General features: G+C 39.9%; 2 protein-coding genes across 3 annotated transcripts in view; one reads left to right on the forward strand and one right to left on the reverse strand.

The window, feature by feature from the left end:
• Positions 1–10,193, forward strand: part of LOC144593458 (katanin p60 ATPase-containing subunit A1-like) — a 41,027-nt gene extending 30,834 nt beyond the window's left edge. For both annotated transcript variants that reach the window (XM_078399059.1, XM_078399060.1), the window contains 3 exons: positions 1,052–1,186; positions 1,787–1,913; positions 5,277–10,193. In XM_078399059.1, coding sequence (XP_078255185.1) covers positions 1,052–1,186; positions 1,787–1,913; positions 5,277–5,475 — 461 coding nt within the window. In that variant the 3' untranslated portion in view covers positions 5,476–10,193. The remainder of the gene's footprint in view (positions 1–1,051; positions 1,187–1,786; positions 1,914–5,276) is intronic.
• Positions 10,194–11,421: 1,228 nt separating this feature from the next.
• LOC144593852 (calpain-9-like) overlaps positions 11,422–18,444 on the reverse strand; it is a 50,496-nt gene continuing 43,473 nt past the window's right edge. The window contains exons 22-23 of the mRNA XM_078399970.1: positions 15,609–15,667; positions 11,422–14,934 (exon numbers count right to left, since the gene is read on the reverse strand). Of these exons, the coding sequence (XP_078256096.1) occupies positions 14,908–14,934; positions 15,609–15,667 (86 nt within the window). The 3' untranslated portion in view covers positions 11,422–14,907. The remainder of the gene's footprint in view (positions 14,935–15,608; positions 15,668–18,444) is intronic.

The following is an 18,444-nucleotide window of genomic DNA, read 5'->3' on the forward strand; positions in this document are numbered from 1 at the left end:
TGTTACTGATTGTGGCTGATCAGCCATGATCACAATGAATGGCGGTGCTGGTTCGAAGGGCCGAATGGCCTCCTCCTGCACCTATTTTCCTATGTTTCTATAAGCACTTTTTAAAACAGAAATTGCTGTTTTGACTAACAGTCAACTTGTTTTGATCTATCATTCCACCTTCATTGATTATTGACTGGAGAATTAATTCAGTTAATGCTGTGTAATTTGTTCAGTTTATACATTCCCTTTTAAATATGGGGTGTAATTTTTGGAAGTTTAAATCATGTTTGTCAGCATTAGAAGGGAATTTGCTCTTGGCCAGATATCTTGATCTGTTTAGGGAGGGTATTTGCAAAGAAGCTATTTGTTCAAGAGGTTAAAAATTACCTTAACTTCTGAGCATCAGTTTAAAATTAGGTTCATGGATTGTTTTTTTCAAAATGGATCATTTCACTTTCGGGCATTCTCAGAGTATTCTCAGATAGAAAATTTAAAGGAATCCCAAACCATGTACCCTATCTGGTTAGAGATTTAACTTTTTAACTGTTGCAGAACATCCAGTCTGTGAGCCAGAGCCTCTATGGTAAAGGGAGGAAATGAATAATTACCCTATTTCACATTTATCATCATATCATATCATATCATATATATACAGCCGGAAACAGGCCTTTTCGGCCCTCCAAGTCCGTGCCGCCCAGCGATCCCCGTACATTAACACTATCCTACACCCACTAGGGACAATTTAAAAAAAAAAACATTTTACCCAGCCAATTAACCTACATACCTGTACGTCTTTGGAGTGTGGGAGGAAACCGAAGATCTCGGAGAAAACCCACGCAGGTCACGGGGAGAACGTACAAACTCCTTACAGTGCAGCACCCGTAGTCAGGATCGAACCTGAGTCTCCGGCGCTGCATTCGCTGTAAAGCAGCAACTCTACCGCTGCGCTACCGTGCAGATTATATTATTTGCATGGGTTCAGATGGCATTTTGTTAAAGAGTATCTGGAGCTTGAAATGATAAATAAATTGACTTTTATGTTTATTGTGCTGCATTGTAGGTGTTGGAAGTACATCAGATAATGATGACCCTTCCAAGATGGTTATGGTTCTGGCGGCAACTAATTTTCCATGGGATATTGATGAAGCTCTTAGGCGGCGACTGGAAAAGCGGATTTACATTCCTCTACCTTCAGGTGCTGAATTCTTCCCCCCCCCCCATTTAAAATACAGTGTTACTGAAAACAGTTTGAACTTGATAGAGATTAAAACCTGTTTCTGCAATAACCGCATGATCTATCCAAGCTTCTTCATTTAAAAGGTTTGATGTATACCCTCACATACTTCATTGAACATAGTGGTATCTGCTTTAGTTATTTATATTCCAGCATATTTCTGAAATTCTCAACCAGTTTATTTTGTAGAACTATGAATATGCAAAAGTTATATGAAGAAAATCAATAGCAAATATTCTTATGATATATAATTCAATTCTTTGTTTAAATGGTGTTAACAGCCAAATTTATCTATTTTGATAAGTGATCTCTCTCTCAATTTGTATTAATACTGTTGGAATGAATCCTAAATTATCCTACTAATATTATCACAAGTTGAAGAAGTTGATTAGTAAAATGTATGTGAAAAGAAGCTATAGAAAAATCTTCACAGCACAATCAGAATCTTAACTTCTCTGTTTGAAATAGAGTCCACTTTTTAGGTGCCACTTTGGCAATATGTGTTTTTAAAGTGATTTAAAATACCAAATAACATTTGTTTTTTGTCATTTTTTGTTTCAGCAAACGGCAGAGAGGAGCTTTTGCGGATAAATCTGCGAGAACTGGAAGTGGCAGATGATGTGGATGTCAAAAAAATAGCTGAACAAATGGAAGGGTATTCTGGAGCAGATATTACTATTGTTTGCAGGTTTGTTTTGGAGCACCACCTATTTGGTTCCCATTTGATGCTATTGATAAGATGGGAAAATCTACTTTTGGAGCAGATATTACTATTGTTTGCAGGTTTGTTTTGGAGCACCACCTATTTGGTTCCCATTTGATGCTATTGATAAGATGGGAAAATCTACTTTTAAAAATGAACTATGTCACCAAACGTTTGTTTGGATATGTCAGATGTTTTAAATAAAATCCAGTGAGAGCCACTCAATGTACACCACTGATTAGTTGGTCATATTTCATTCTTTGTGGAATGAGCAAAATTAATTAGCATTTTTCTGCAAAGCAACATTGGCCACAGTTCTAAAATAAATGACAAACTGTACTGGGATAACTTGAAGCTATGAAATGCAAGTTCTTATTTTTCATTTGCACCTATATATTTACATTTATTGTAAATACAATGTTTACTTGTGTAAAAGAAGAACAGATTTTCTTGGTAGCACTTTTGAGTATTTTTTTACAGTTATCGTTCTAAAATAGAAACTACGCACATCGTACACATGCTCACACTTATATACATGTTGTTCGTTTACATGCCCATTCGTGGAGCATTTATACTTTATTTTATTTCTAAAATTTTCTTTAAAACTAAAAACTTGAAGCTTTTTGAAATGGAATTGTGCATGGAAACTGGCACCGTGTCGTGGAAAAGAATTTGATCTGAAAAAGATATGCTCAAAAAAAGGTTTACAAAATGCGTTATAAGGCTACAAAGGAGAATAGAAGAGAGGGATAAGTGGTTCAAGGAAAGTGAATGCAATGAGAGTAACGTAGCTGATGTCTCTGCCCAGGATGAGCAAAGAGAGATGGTGACGTAACCTTGTAGTTGGAAATTCCAAAGGTTACTGGGGTAGAGGACAGTGCCCTGCTGGAGGTTGGCCATATATAAAGGTGAATGTGAAAGATTTAATGGAGTTTATGGGGGATGGGATTAGAAATATATCAGAATAAATACATTTAGCAAAGTAGGCATTACATACAACACTGAGATAGAGGTGAGCAGTATTCTATAGGTGGAAATTGGCACTTAGTGTTGTGTAAGATAAGACGTGAAATGTAGCTGAGAATAAAACCAAACATCAAAGTTATGTGTTAATGAGCTAAAAAGACGATTGAAGCCTGAAATGAAAGCCTTGCCAAAAAAACGGCAATAGCATTGAATTAAATAATTTTATATAACAAACCTTTCTGATGTGTCATAGAACTGGGACTTAAATTAATTACTCTTGCTGATCCTCTCTGCAGATTCTGCCTGACTTGTTTTTAATGTTTTGCATTGTCTGGTGGAGTCACTAGCCAGAAAAGCAAGAAAGAAATACAATGTATTCTAGATTTCAAAAATGATGATTTGGGACCGCTTAAAGAAGTGAAGGAGGTTTTGATTGATTTGCGCTTTTCAACCTAAAAAGTGATCACCGTATAGAAGCAGCCCATTGCGTCTGAGGTGCGCTGGTGGCTGCAGAACTCAAACTAATGTTTCTGTTCCATTCGTTCCTATATTTAATATAATTTGCTTCAAATAATGATCAGTTTTTCTAATGAATAACCAAACTCAACCATTCTGTGATACAACATTCCATCCTCTGGTGCTTTTGAGTAACAATTTCATCTGATTCTCTTAACTCGTGGAAATAGTCCTGTTTTCCTAAGAGTATAATTGGACCATATTCATTGGAGTTTAAAAGAATGAAAGGTGATCCCATTGAAAACTAAGATTCAGGAAAGTTTTGACATTTAGATGGTCTTTTCATTTAGATAGTCTAGTTTTGGGGAACTTTGTGTGGGGGATATGGACATTAAGGACTAAGGTGAGAACTTTCCTCAGAGAATTTTCTGCCTTTAAAAAATTGAGGTAAAAGTTTTAGAATTTTGGTCATGAACGGAATCAAGGAGCATAGGGATTGGAATGGAAAATTGTGTAACTACAGGGGATCAATCGTGATCTTTTTGAAAGGTGGAGCTGGTTCAAGGCCTTTGTGTCCTAATCTATTTCTTTACCCTTGTCAAAACCTATATTAAAGACCATTATTAGATTTCTTGTTCATCGGCTCCATTATTAGAAGTAATCTTGTTCTCTTGGTTCATGATTGAAAAGATTTATGTTGGTAGCAGAGAGCTGGGGTATCTTCATGATTGATAAACAACCCTCTGACATTTTTGCCACCTCCCAATGGGATCCCACCACTCGTCACATCTCATCTCGATCCCTTTCCGCCTTCCGCAGAGACCGTTCCCTCCGCAACTCCCTGGTTAACTCATCCCTTTCCACCCAAACTACCCCCTCCCCGGGTACCTTCTCCTGCCTATACCTCCTCCCTCGACTCTGTCCAAGGACCCCGACAGTTCTTTTGGGTTAGACAGAGGTTCACTTGAACCTCCTCCAACCTCATCTACTGTATCCAAGATGTGGACTCTTTATACATCGGCAAGACCAAACGTAGACTGGGCGATCGTTTTGGTGAACACCTTCGCTCAGTCCACCTGGACCTACCTGAACTCTGCTAAACACTTTAATTCCCCTTCCAATTCCCCCATAGACCTTTCTGTCCTAGGCCTCCTCCATTGTCAGAGTAAGACTAAACGCAAATTGGAGGAACAGCATCTCATATTTCGCTTGGGCAGCTTGCAACCCAGGAGTATGATTATTGATTTCTCTAACTTCAAGTAACTCCTGCATTCCCGCTCTCTCCATCCCTCTCCCACCCAATTCACACCAGCTTTCACTCTCACCTAGCTACACCTAACAATGGCCTGTTTCCTTTATCATTGTTACATTTTTGCATATCTTTCATTCATTTGTTCTATATCTCTCTACATCTTTGTCTATATCTCTCATTTCCCTTTCCCATGACTTTCAGTCTGAAGAAGGGTCTCGACTCGAAACGTCACCCATTCCTTCTCTTCAGAGATGCTGCCTGTCCTGATTTACTCCAACATTTTGTGTCTATCTTTGATTTAAACCAACATCTGCAGTTCCTTCCTTCACAATCTGACTTTGTCTGCAGATTATGTCATTGAGGGTCAGGATGGAGATGAAGAGCGAGTGCAGAATTTTAGTGTTGAGATATTATGTCATTGAGGTGAAACATTAATTCTGCTTTGCTACCCACAACACCTGCCTGCCAGCATCCATAGTCTTTTGCTTTTAAAACCTGTGGTATGGTGGGGAATATGAATCTGAATGTGAACCTGCAGTGTGGTCATATTATTAATGGAGAATCATCTGCATAATTTGAAAACAAAGGGGAATAAAGCATGGGGGAGAATTATGCAACTTGCTCCAATAAATGCTTCTCTGATCCCAAACCTGAATAGTGTTTCTTTTCTGCAGGGATGCCTCCATGATGGCCATGCGACGTCGCATCCAGGGCCTCTCTCCTGAGGAAATACGAAATATTTCCAGGGATGAATTACAGATGCCAACAACCATGGAAGATTTTGGAATGGCATTGATAAAAATTTCAAAGTCTGTTTCTGCTGCTGATCTTGTGAAATATGAGAAATGGATTGCTGAGTTTGGCTCCTGTTGACCAACATAGACATCTATTAATTAGTAGCAGCTATATATTTGGGTTTCCTCAGGTAAAACAAAAGATTGCCTTCTCAAACACAGGCCAAAAATAATTGCCTCGAGTGCCTTACTTACAATTAATGTCAGAATTCTTGCTTATTTCTTTGATGTTTTACTTTATAGATTTTTTTCATTTAAACCACAGATATTGCAAAACCAAAGTAAAGGTTCGTGGAGAATCTTGCCATCGGCATCTGTTTAAAAAAAAATTAAGTGTGAAGAATTCTATTTAAATCTAACTCTTTTGGGGGTTTTTTCTAGCAATGTTAATGTGCTTTGAAAATGTTTTATTTGACTCTTCTTGATCATTTATAACTAGGTTAATAACTGTTAAAACAAAAATCCAAAAAGTTTCCATTATAACTAGGTTAATAACTGTTAAAACAAAAATCTAAAAAGTTTCCATTTTACCTGTTAATTTAGCTCCCTGACGCAATCACCTTCATTCTGGCTAATCAAACATGTTCCTTTTCAAATGGAATTAAAAGAAATAGGGGAAAAACAAAATAAAGCTAGTGATATTTAAATAGAATTCTTTAAATTATTTGTATTTGATTTTGATGGTGAGCTTCCCTCTTAATCATTTTGCACTTGTTTAATTAACAAGCTCTTTAAAACACATCTTGAAAGTTCAATCGGCATGGAATGGTTTTCTAAGTACAATGAAAAGAAAATATTTCTGTTTGCTTTTCCCTTTTTCCTTTAATCTTCTTTACAGATCCTTCATTTTACCAGAGAGTAGTTTGATCTTTCATGCACATGGCGTTGATCCATGAAATACAGAAGAATAATATCAAGCTAAAGGAGAAATTGGGAACAACGCATCAGCAAAGTAGTCAATTCATTCCCCATTGCTGAGCTGGTTTGCATTAAATCTTTATTCATGCCATTAATTTTAAAATTGATTTCAAAATATCAATAAAGGTGGGTTCACTGATTAGAGTACTGATTTCATTCATTCAATCAACTTGTAGAGATAGGTTATTTTTATTTGAATGGATGGATAGCTTCTGGCAGAGATCCTGTTTGGGCAATCGACGGATACTACTTCTTGGGTATAAAAGGGCTGTTCTTTATAGAACTTTTTACGTACTTACTTACTGCCCATTATGCCTCCTGGCATGTAGGGCAACAACGAAGGTTCTCCACTCCTGTCTGTTCTGGGCTAGTTTCTGGACACTACCCCAGGTCAATTCCATAGTTTTCATATCCTCCTCTACAGTTCGACGCCATGTGGTTTTGTGTCTCTCTCTTTTTCTTTTCCTTTTCCCTTCTGGTGTCCAGTGCAGGGCTATTCTTGGAATGCTGTCTGGTTCTCTTCTCAGTATATTGGCCAATCCAGTTCCAGCGCTTTCTCATGATGATGGTATCCATAATCTCTTGCTGGCATTGAGCAAGGAGATCTTGGTTGGATATGGTGTTTGGCCAAAATATTCTACGAATTTTTCTCAGGTTCTTAGTATGGAAGACTGACAGCTGGTTGATGTCACTCACTGTCATTCTCCAGCATTCCGAGCCATATAAGAGGGTGGAGAGGACCCAGCTCCCGTATATCTTCAGCTTGGTCTTGGTATTGCTGGAACCTCCATACATTGTTTAGCATTCTGAAAACATTCCTGGCTTTGTTTAGCCGGTTCTTAATGTCATTTTGCGCTCCGCCATTGTATCTGACTTTACTACCAAGATAAATATACTCCTCAGTTATGGGAAAGTCGTTTCCATTCACTTGGATTGGTAAGGGGTTTTGGATGTTTAGTGTCATTAATTCAGATTTTTTCTGGTTTATCTTCAAGCCAGTTTGTTGTGCAAAGTCACTAAGACGGGATGTTTTTTCCTGCATGTGTTTGAGTGTGGGAGACCAGAGCTATGTCATCAGCAAAATCAAGATCTTCCAATGTTGAGAAGAGGGCCCATCGTATGCCTCTTGCTTAATCTTCTGTTGTCACACAGTCAATAGCAATATTGAAGAGTAGCGCTGACATCACACACCCTTGTCGAACTCCTGTCTTCACTTGGAATGTGTGGTTACTATTCCCTACTCTGCAAGAGAAGTTGGCGTAGAAGCTCTTAATTACTTCGACTATGTGCTGTGGGATCCCATACATTCGTAATATGCTCCAGAGACTGTCCCTGTGGATGCTGTCAAATGCTTTCTCGAAATCAACAAAGTTGATGTATATCTGTGTCTGCCACTCTGTGCACTGTTCTATAATGTCACGCAAGGCAATGCATCCCCTCCCACCACAAAATCCTGCCTGCTCTTTCCTCAGCTGTTTGTCTACTGCTTCTGAGGTACGTTGTATTATAATCTTTGCCAGAATCTTGCTTGGAATTGATAGAAGAGTGATCCCTCTCCAATTGTTACACTCTCTTAAGTTGCCTTTCTTTGGTATCCTAATGATGACTCCTTCTGACCAGTCGTCAAGTATCTCCTTTCTTTCCCAAATAGCTGTGAAAAGTGGTACAAATACTTCGGCTGCAAGTTCTGGGTCCGCCTTAAACAGTTCTGCATTGAGGTTATCTTGGGCAGGGGCTTTTCCACTTTTAAGGGACTTAATAGCTATAACAATTTCCTCCTTAGTTGGTGATTCAGTGGTAATATCTAGGTCATCCTTTGCTTGTTGGGTGTTAGCCTCTATTATGGGCGGTGTTCTATTCAATACTTCATTAAAGTGTTCCACCCAGCGGGCTTCTTGTTCTGTTTCTGTTGTTAGGAGTCGGCCCTTTTTGTCTACAATTGGTGCCTCAGTGGTTCGCCAATGTTTGCCACAGATTATTTTGGTTATCTTGTAGACCTTCCCTTGCTCTCCTTTCTTATTTGCATCTTCTGCTTGATTGTCTAGATCTTCCAGGTATGTACGCATGCCCGTTTGTCAGCTCTGGCTTTCCTCTGAACTGCTTTGTTGCTTCTTGATATTGCATCTTGTATCTTTCTTGCAGCCGTTTGGATTTTGTTTCATTTATTTGCTTCTTTAATTTTCTCCTATTTTTAATGGTTTGACATGTGTCTTCAGTTATCCATTCCTTCTTTGTTTTCTACTTGAACCCCAGGCAGGCTTCACTGGTTTTTAAATCTTTTTAGATCTTGTTATTTTTCAAGGCAGAAGAAACTTTGAATTACTACCGTTTCCTTTTTTTTCAATCATGTTTGAGTATAGAAGTTGGGGAGTCATGTTACAGTTGTATAAGATGTTGGTGAGACTACAAGTATTGTGTTTAGTTCTGGGCACCATGTCATAGGAAAGATATTGTCAAGCTTGACATAGCTCAGAGAAGATTTACAAGGATGTTGCCAGGACTAGAGGATCTGAGCTATAGGGAGAGGTTGGATCTCTATTCCTTGGAGCACAGGAGGATGAGGGGTGATCTTATAGAGGTGTATATCAGGCAGATGCACAGAATCTCTTGCCCAGAGTAGGGGAATCGAGGACCAGAGGACAGATTCACGGTGAAGGGGAAAAGATTTAATAGGAATCTGAGGGGTAACTTTTTCACACAAAGGGTGGTGGGTGTATGGAACAAGCTGCCAGAGGAGGTAGTTAAGGCTGGGACTATCCCAACATTTAAGAAATAGTTAGACAGGTACATGGATAGGACGTTTGGAGGGATATGGACCAAGCGCAGGTAGGTGGGACTAGTGTAGCAGGTACATGTTGGCCGGTGTGGGCAAGTTGGGCTAAAAGGCCTGTTTCCACACTGTATCACTCTATAATGCCAATGTTTTAACATCCTTGTTCAAAATCTTAAAACACCAAAGGGAGAAATTTTGCAGATGGTTTTCCACAGCAACCATTTTTAACTGTTTTAAAATGTTCTTTGTCTTCGTGTTTGATCCTCCATTTGATTTGTGTGTGCAGTTTGGACAAAATAATTACACCAATTTAGTAATTTGATTTAATTAGAAGCAGGGTTTGGAGCAAGATTTTGGATATTTTAGTATATGTTTCTTTGACTTTTTCTTGAGCAAACCTGCATCTGATTTTACTAGCCTTGAACCTCTGTTTTTGTACTTCATGCTGGCCAAAGAATCTTCCTCTTGTGAATCTTTGGAAATGGGAAGAATGCAACATAACTATTTACTCTTGTCCTTTTGTCTAACCAAGTGTTTGACACCAAGGTAAATGTTCCTTTCAATTGATTTATTTTCTGCACATAACTTGTATTTATTGGTTAAAAGCTAAATTGAGATGGATTTTTCTTGCATGAGATAATTTCCAAATTATGTTTTATAATCATGAAGAGATCATTTCAGGTACCAGGGCCATGAAGAAATTGAGATGGTACATAAATCAGGAGTGTAAACTTGGTAATAACTATATTGGATACGGTCGGCGTGTACTTTAAATTCTGAATTCCAAACTATTTTCAGCAAACAATTCACTAATTTGTATTTCTGAAACCATAACATTGTTTTGCTGCCAACTGTTTAGCTATTCAAAGAACCCTCTAATTTAAAAATAATTAAGGTGTGCTCTAAAAAGTGTATGTTAAACCTTTTACAAATTAAAAAAATTATATTCTATTCTGGAAATCCCTTTTACTGTTTTCGGGTTTCGACCCGATACGTCACCCATTCCTTCTCTCCTGGGATGCTGCCTGACCTGCTGAGTTACTCCAGCATTTTGTGAATAAATACCTTCGATTTGTACCAGCATCTGCAGTTATTTTCTTACACTAAATAAAAATGATGATCACTGCAATTGTTTTTACTGAGCATTTGGTTTATCTTGTGAAAAGGTAACTTTATTTTCAAAAGTGCTTTTAATGCTGCCTGTTTGCTATTGATAATTCAATTGACTAACAGCTCTGACTTTCATAAGGTACGTTTATGTTTCTCCTGGGGGTGTGAGAACTAAACTGCAGTTTTGCCTGAATCTCTATTTTTGCTCAGTAAGATACTTGCCACATGCTTAACTACAGTTTTACAATAAAGATGACTTGACATCCAGTCTAAACGATGCGAATGAGTTGCGTTGTTAAATTAATCATGGAGGAATTGCCATTTACGCAGCTGGCTGGTAAAATTTGTATTAACTGGTAATTTTCAACTGCAGACACAGGATGAACTCTTGATGTAAAGGCTTGAGTTGTTACTAAAATTAATATGTCAATATCATTTACTTATTCTGTTAATGTTTAATGGATTGGTGTAGTTGTTAAAGGCTAAAACAATGTTACTGAAGATAAAGGTGTATTGTGAAGATACAAGTTCGAAGTGTTGGTTGAGATGAGTGCTGGTTTCACTTTGGAAGCACTACAGTATTCTCCATAGATCGTGGGACAAGTGAAAGTTCTCTTGGGAACAATGGAATCTCAATCAGTTGGGAAGGTGAGCCAAGGAATGGCAAATGGAATTTAATTTTGACAAATGTGAGGTGATGCAATTTGGTATGTCTAACCAGAGCAGGACTTGATAGATTCCTGGAGTGTTGCAGAACTGAGAGACGTGGAAGTACTGGTGCGTAGTTCCCTGAAATTGGTGTATCAGGTAGATGGTGTGGTGAAGCAGGTGTTTGGTATGTTTGCTTTCATTGGGAAGGGCACTGAGTTACAAAAGTTGGCATATCACGCTGCAGCTGTACAAGTTGTTGATGGGACCACTCTTGTGGGCAGGACTTTTTGGCTGAACTGGTCTATGCCACTGTTTATAAACATGAGCTTGTTGCACCTCCCCATCTCAACAGGTATATACTTGTGTTCCTTGTGTATTTGCGAAGCTTGCCCTTAAAGGGACCTAGAGTTCGTGAGCTTCACATTCTCATTGCTGGGCAAAGACATTTCTCTTGATTTATTTGTCAGTCATTTATGTTCTCATAAGGGCAAGTCGTGGCCTTGGGGAAATAGTTACTGCTTGTGGAGAAAGTGCACAATAGAGGCTGGAAAGAGTCAAACACCAAACAGTCACTTTATTTTCATAATCTCCCCCATATCAATACAAAATGTAGATCAGAATCCAAACAAAGATTAAAACTTGACATCAAAGCTGTTTCACATCTCCAGGCGAATTACAGACATAGTAATGAATCTACTTTAATTTCTTAGGTTACATTTTGTTAATATCACTGGTACCAATTGAAGCTGGTATCGTTGAAGCTGATTTACTCTTGAGGCAGCTATTACTGGTCACAGCAATGTAACAGGGCTGGCATAGTATGGCACTAGGAGAGGACTGTGCACAGAGGGACAGGCAACCAGCTAGGAAAGGACAACAGTAGGACAGGACCGATGCCCAAGACTGCTCACAGTGGAGAAGCACCAGTTGGGCTGGCAGTGAGAACTTCAAATGTGTATCAGGAGCACACACAACCCAGCTTGCATGGTGCAAGTACATAGCTTCAAACTACCTAACCATCTGTCCCATGAGGTATCTCGTGCCTCCACTGTGATGCTCTCATCAGCCACTTCAAAATCAACTGAGATGCACACGAAGTCAGTCATCCCCAGTGGACTACTTGAGAAAGAGGAGATCAGGACAGCACGAGCATTCGGGCTAATGTATTGGATGAGTTAAGGTGGAGAGGAATGGATATTTTGGTTAACACACTATGGATCTTCAGGTCTTCCCATTATTTCTGATGCTGAGTGCATTCATTCTTGTTGTTCTGGATGTTCATGGCTGTGTCCAGCAGGATGTTTTTGCATTTAGAAACATAGAAAATAGGTGCAGGAGTAGGCCATTCGGCCCTTCGAGCCTGCACCGCCATTCAATATGATCATGGCTGATCATCCAGCTCAGTAGCCTATACCTGCCTTCTCTCCATACCCCCTGATCCCCCTAGAAAAAAGGGCCACATCTAACTCCCTCTTAAATATAGCCAATGAACTGGCCTCAACTACCCTCTGTGGCAGAGAATTCCACAGACTCACCACTCTCTGTGTGAAGAAATGTTTTCTCATCTCGGTCTTCCCCCTTATCCTTAAGCTGTGACCCCTGGTTCTGGACTCCCCCAACATCGGGAACAATCTTCCCGCATCTAGCCTCTCCAACCCCTTAAGAATTTTATATGTTTCTATAAGATCCCCCCTCAGTCTTCTAAATTCCAGCGAGTAATAGCATATTGACACCGTGTATTTCCCTCTTTGTTCACATAGAGGGACCAATTAGGTTTTGAAAAATAGAATTGTTCAGCACCTCGTTTTGTTTAACCTTTTGAGTATAACCTGGTAGTACACTGAGGAAATGTTGGAGAACATGGAGAATTTAGCTCAATTGAACAGAAACTACACTATGGCCAATATATGCTTTATGACACTACTGTACTAGCACCATGTAGATCATGCCTCAAACATGTTTGATTTAAATCTGGTTACTAATTGTTAAACTGATCAGCTCTCATCTGAGAAAAACAAGACTATTACGCCAAACTCAAATTTTCACAATATAAATTAAAAATATCTTAAACTACATTTCAATCATGAACATTACAGCACAAAGAATCTATTTTGCCTAATTTTGTTATTTATACTTCAGAAAGTCTCTCTACCCCAAACACAATCCTACCATTTCTTCTTCCCTTGTCTTTATCTAGCTTCTCAAATGCACCTACACGGTTTACCTCAACTATTCTTTATCATGGAGTGAATCTATTCCTTCCTTTACACCTTCAAGATGAGTAGGTTTGTCATTGAGTAAACAATTAGTGATAAAAGGAGTAGACAAGGAACTGCAGATGATGGTTTACAAAAAAAGAGCATCTCTGGATAGGTGATGTTTCAGGTCGGGACCCTTCTTCAGACTAATGCAAGGGTCTTAAAATGATTCTAGATAAAATGAAAGATGGGAATGCTTGGCTTGTTTATGGCCATTTGAGAAAAGGATCACGGGGTGTTTACAGGGGAAGCCTCTGAGCTGGCAGACTGCACACAAGACCCAGTGCAGGCCACGGTTGAACGCAGGACCCAGCCTTCCGTGGCCTGCAGTGTGCAGCAGCCAAGCTGGCCAATGCCCGGGAGGACTTGGTGGACCGTGGCCTGAAAGGGGGAGCCAGCCAAGCTGCTGCTGCTCATCCCCCGAATACCAGGGACCAGGAGGATGGAGCTGGCAAACGACAACTGATACAACGGGAGAGGAGCGAGGCTGGTAGGAGAGGAGGGAACCGGGGTTGGGTCTACCGCGCCCTCGAGGACTGCTGTGGGAGGCCCCACCCCGGGGAACAAAGGTAGATGGGCACGGAGAGGACATCGGTTGCTGGTTGGTCAAGGAAGGAAATGGCTGGAGGCCCATTGCAGCCTGGGGCCTGCCTGTATCGGGCACCACTCACACCAACTGGACCTGGACTGGGCTTGGAACATGGTGCCAAAACATGGCACCTCTTGCATATGGGAGCAATAGACTATTTCTGTAGAATTGCTAACTGGGAATGGTATAGTGATACTCTACTAGACTTAGAAAAGAATTTCACAATGCGTGTGCACTTCGCATTTGTGACAATAATACACCATTGTGCCATTGGAAATCCCAGAAACAGCCCCAACTCCCTTAAAGGAGTGCCCTGCGCTATCATCAGTCATTTAACAGGGGTGCATTTTTGTTGTTTATGAATAAGGAACTTTCTGATTGGGGAACAGAAGGAAATATAGAAACATAGAAAATAGGTGCAGGAGGAGGCCATTTGGCCCTTCGAGCCAGCACCGCCATTCATTGTGATCAGTAACCTGTGCCTGCCTTCTCCCCATATCCCTTGATTCCGCTAGCCCCGAGAACTCAAAGGAAACAACAGAAACAGCCCAATTGGCCACATGGTCGACCACACAGGCAATTCATTTTAATCACAAATTGGATGACAAATGTCCACAACCCTTTACTAATGTCTTCCACTTATTTTTAAAAATCTTGAATTTAGAATGTTTCTGATACAATTATTAACCCTAGAAGTGTATGTGTCAAGTTCTTAAAATGGATTTCATTGGGGGAGTTAAGGTCATGAAAGGAGTTGTATAATGAGACAGCCTACATACTTGGAGTTTGAGAGTAAAGATAATATACCAGAGAGGGGTATTGTTGAGAGGCCAAAAGCCATCAGCGAAGGTGAGAGAGGATACTAAATGTTCTAGATAGATGAGCTTCAATGGGAGGATTAATGAAAAGAGCAATAGGATCCAATGCTAGAAGGTAGCAGGAAATGACTTTTACTTACAAATGGAGGAATATGATGCAGCCCCGGAACAGATAATTTTCCTAGAATTGTACCTTTGCGAGCAGGTGCATTTGCCAAAATAGTTCCACCAAAAATGTTCATACATAAAAGTATTGTTCATTAAAAAATTAAATGCAAAGAATAAGACCTCATTCAGTTACATACGGTACCCAGCCTAACGTGGGAACTAAGATCAGTTGTTCGTAGTATGCACTGACACATAACAATCTTCTATTCAATCTTCTGTTCAATTTTCATATGTTCATAGTCAGGTAGAGCCACTGTTTTGAGGAAAAAAAAGTCTACGGGTTAAAAGGAGTGAAAATAATCCTGTTCAGCTGACAATGTCTGACCAATAAGTAGAACAGCATATTTCAGCTCAGTTGGGGGCAGGACTCTGAGTCTGAGCTCCATTTCAGAGACTTGAGCCTAATGCATGTTGACACTCCCAGTGCTACACAAAGTGGCTTGGTAAAAATATTTATAGTTTTCCTTTATCCCACAACAGAGACAAAACAGTGCAGATGCTATTAACTTTTTTTTTAAATGATATTAGGTTAAACTTTCAGTCTGAAAACAATCAGTGGAAGAATCTGAGTTGAGGGAAGAACGGCTACCTCATGCTCCTGAAGCATTTAACCATTGCTGGAATATTAAGTCTCTCTCATCTCCCAGTGGGATGGCTGCCTGTTATTGACAGTCAAATAAGATGATATCTCCTGCAGTTATCCCCAGATACTGGAGTATCTCCTCCAGTTAGTGAAGTTATATGTATATCCTGCCAGTTTACACATTTTCGGGTAGTTTTTTACGTGCAAATTCTCTTCCTATATTTGAAAAGGGCTGTCATATTTCAGTACCCAATGGTGCTGGAGATGGATTTGTGTGACAAGATACAAGAATTTGTAGTAAATGCCCATGGAAAGAACACGTTGACTGAAGCATAGTCACTTACCTGCGCTAAGTTCAAGTTCACTACACCAGTCTGCCGGGTATCAAAAGCCTTGAATGATCCTATATTTAAAAAAAAAATACAATAAACACTACAAAAGATATTGCACTACACTTTAACTTCAGTCACTTGTTATCCGTTAAAGAAATGCGTTTTTTAATTAAAGTTGCTGTGTGATGATTTAAAATATTAACAGTAAAATGTGTTTAAACCTTCATCTTGGTTCCTCTTGAGTGAATTGAACTCTGATACAATCCCAAACTGTTGGATGATCCCAAAGTTCAGGTGAGCACTGATGGGATGAGTGCTCTCCACCCACCTGGGTCTAATGTAGATGGAATGCATCGACATGGTTGTCTATTTGATCACTCCTGACCACAAATGGCTTTTTTTTTTTAATGGTTCAAACAATAGATATAGTCTCAGTTGTATTCCCCATTTCGTCACAGCCTCTCTTTAGTCAATCTCCCCATTTGTACTGCCATATTATTTTTACAGCTGTTTTGAACTGTAGGTTTGTGCTAAGACGTGTACTTGGCAGATCAGTGTTAGACTGACAGTTTCTGCTTTGGTCACTTTATCACAGAATCTTGCAGCACAAAACAATAATAATAATAATAATACATTTTATTTATATAGCGCTTATCATATACTCAAAGACGCTTTACAGAGATTTTGAGAACATAGGGAAATGAATAAATAGATAAATAAGTAAATAAATAAATGAACAGAGAAAGGAGACAGAAGGTGAGGTGACCTTCAGTGGTTGAAGGCAGTACTGAACAGGTGAGACTTCAGCGATGTTTTGAATGTGGTGAGTGTGGGGGAGTCTCTAACGGTTTGGGGTAGTGAGTTCCATAGGGTGGGAGCAGCGATGGAGAAAGCCCTGTCCCCCCAGGATCTGAGTTTAGTCCGGATGTGGGGGGATAGGAGATTGGCAGCGGCAGAGCGGAGGGTGCAGGTGGGAGTGTGCCTGTGGAGGAGGTCGGTCAGGTAGGATGGGGCCAGGTTATGGAGGGCTTTGTAGGTTATGAGGAGGATTTTGTACTGGATTCTCTGGGGGATGGGGAGCCAGTGGAGTTTATAAAGGACGGGGGTGATATGGTCACAGATCGAGGTGTGTGTGTGAGTAGACGGGCAGCGGAGTTTTGAATGTATTGAAGTTTATTGATGATTTTTGAGGGTGCGCCATAGAGGAGGCTGTTGCAGTAGTCCAGACGGGAGGTGATGAAGGCGTGGATGAGGGTTTCTGCAGCTGTGGAGGAGAGGGATGGACGGAGACGGGCAATGTTTTTGAGGTGGAAGAAGGCTGTCTTTGTGATGTGTTTGATGTGTTTGTCGAAGGAGAGGGTTTGATCAAGGATGATTCCAAGATTCCGGATGTGAGGTGAGGTGGATACTGGGAGACCATCAATGTTGAGGATGAAGTTTTGGGTGGATTTGGTGAGCATTTTTGGACCAATGATGATGATGATGATTTGTTGCAATTGAGTTTGAGGAAGTTTGATTGAAGCCAAGATTTTATTTCAGTAATGCAGTTTGTCAGTGTAGAGTGTGTGGTGGAGGAGATTGACTTGGTGGAGATGAGGAGCTGGATATCATCGGCGAAGCAGTGGATACAATCACACATGTTCCTGATCTTTCCCCATAGCCCAGTCTTTTTTTCATTTTAAATATGGATATTTAATTCCCATTTGAAAGTTATTACTGAATCTGAAGTCATTAACTCTACAAGGAGTGGATTCACAGTGAGAGAAAAAAACACATCCCTCTCTGCTTTTTTGCCATTTTTGTAATCTGCGTCCTATATTTACTAACCCTCCTGCCACTGGAAAGAGTTTCACCCAGTTCACTGTCAAAACCTATCACAATTTTGATTATTTCTATTAACTCTCCTTTTATTGGAGTCTTAGACTCCTACCTCTTGAATTTCTAGAGTGTAAAGCAGAAAGCATTTTGACTGGTTGCATCACAGCCTGATCTGGCAACTGAAATGGCCAGGAATGAAGAAGATAACAAAAAGTGGTCAAAAAGTGGCCAGCATCAGCAGAAATCCATACCACCCTGGCCAAATTTCACTCCTGCCATTGGGAAACACAATAATAGGAGCCTCAATGGGACATCTATGTACTAAAACTCTTGTTTGTTTGTTTGTTTGTTCCTGAACTACAGCCAAAACGGTACACGATAGCGCGACAATTTTAGGCCCACGTTACTCACCATTTGGTGCTAATGGAAGAAGTTTCATTCAAAATCAGCGTTATATTTTTTAAGTTATTCACATTTCAAAGTTTAGATCTATCTCCTAGGGTTGGAGGGAGGGAGGGGGAGGAGGGAGGATAAGGGGGATTGAGGGGGAAGGGAGGAGGAGAGGGAGCTGCACCTGCACCAATACAGGAGAGGTTTGGGCCCAACGGGTCCACTTGGTCTAGTATGACAATAAAACACTCTGGAGAGTTACAAGCATGAAAAATATCCATTTGGCTCACTAAGTCCATGCTGACCATTAGCCTCTAATCCTACATTAAAGCCACTTTTTTCTCCCAAGATTCAACCACTCTAGGATTCTGGTCTCCAATAGAATTAAAAGGTCAAATGTTCCAAGGCTGGGTATCTGTTAATAGCTTGCCTTTCTGTGGCATCCTTTGCACGAAAATATGTCAGAGCACACTTTATAATATTACCAGACAAAATTTGACACTGAGCCACTTAAATAAGAACAGGTGATTAAAATAGGTGACTTTTGGCCAAAAGTAGTTTTCAAAGACAATGAGAGAAATGGAGCCAGATAGAATTCCAGTGCTTTGAGCTTTAATGCAAGTATGTTAATTTGCTAAAC

This window comes from Rhinoraja longicauda, chromosome 5, assembly GCF_053455715.1.
Source record: "Rhinoraja longicauda isolate Sanriku21f chromosome 5, sRhiLon1.1, whole genome shotgun sequence".
NCBI classification, from domain to species: Eukaryota; Metazoa; Chordata; class Chondrichthyes; order Rajiformes; family Arhynchobatidae; genus Rhinoraja; species Rhinoraja longicauda.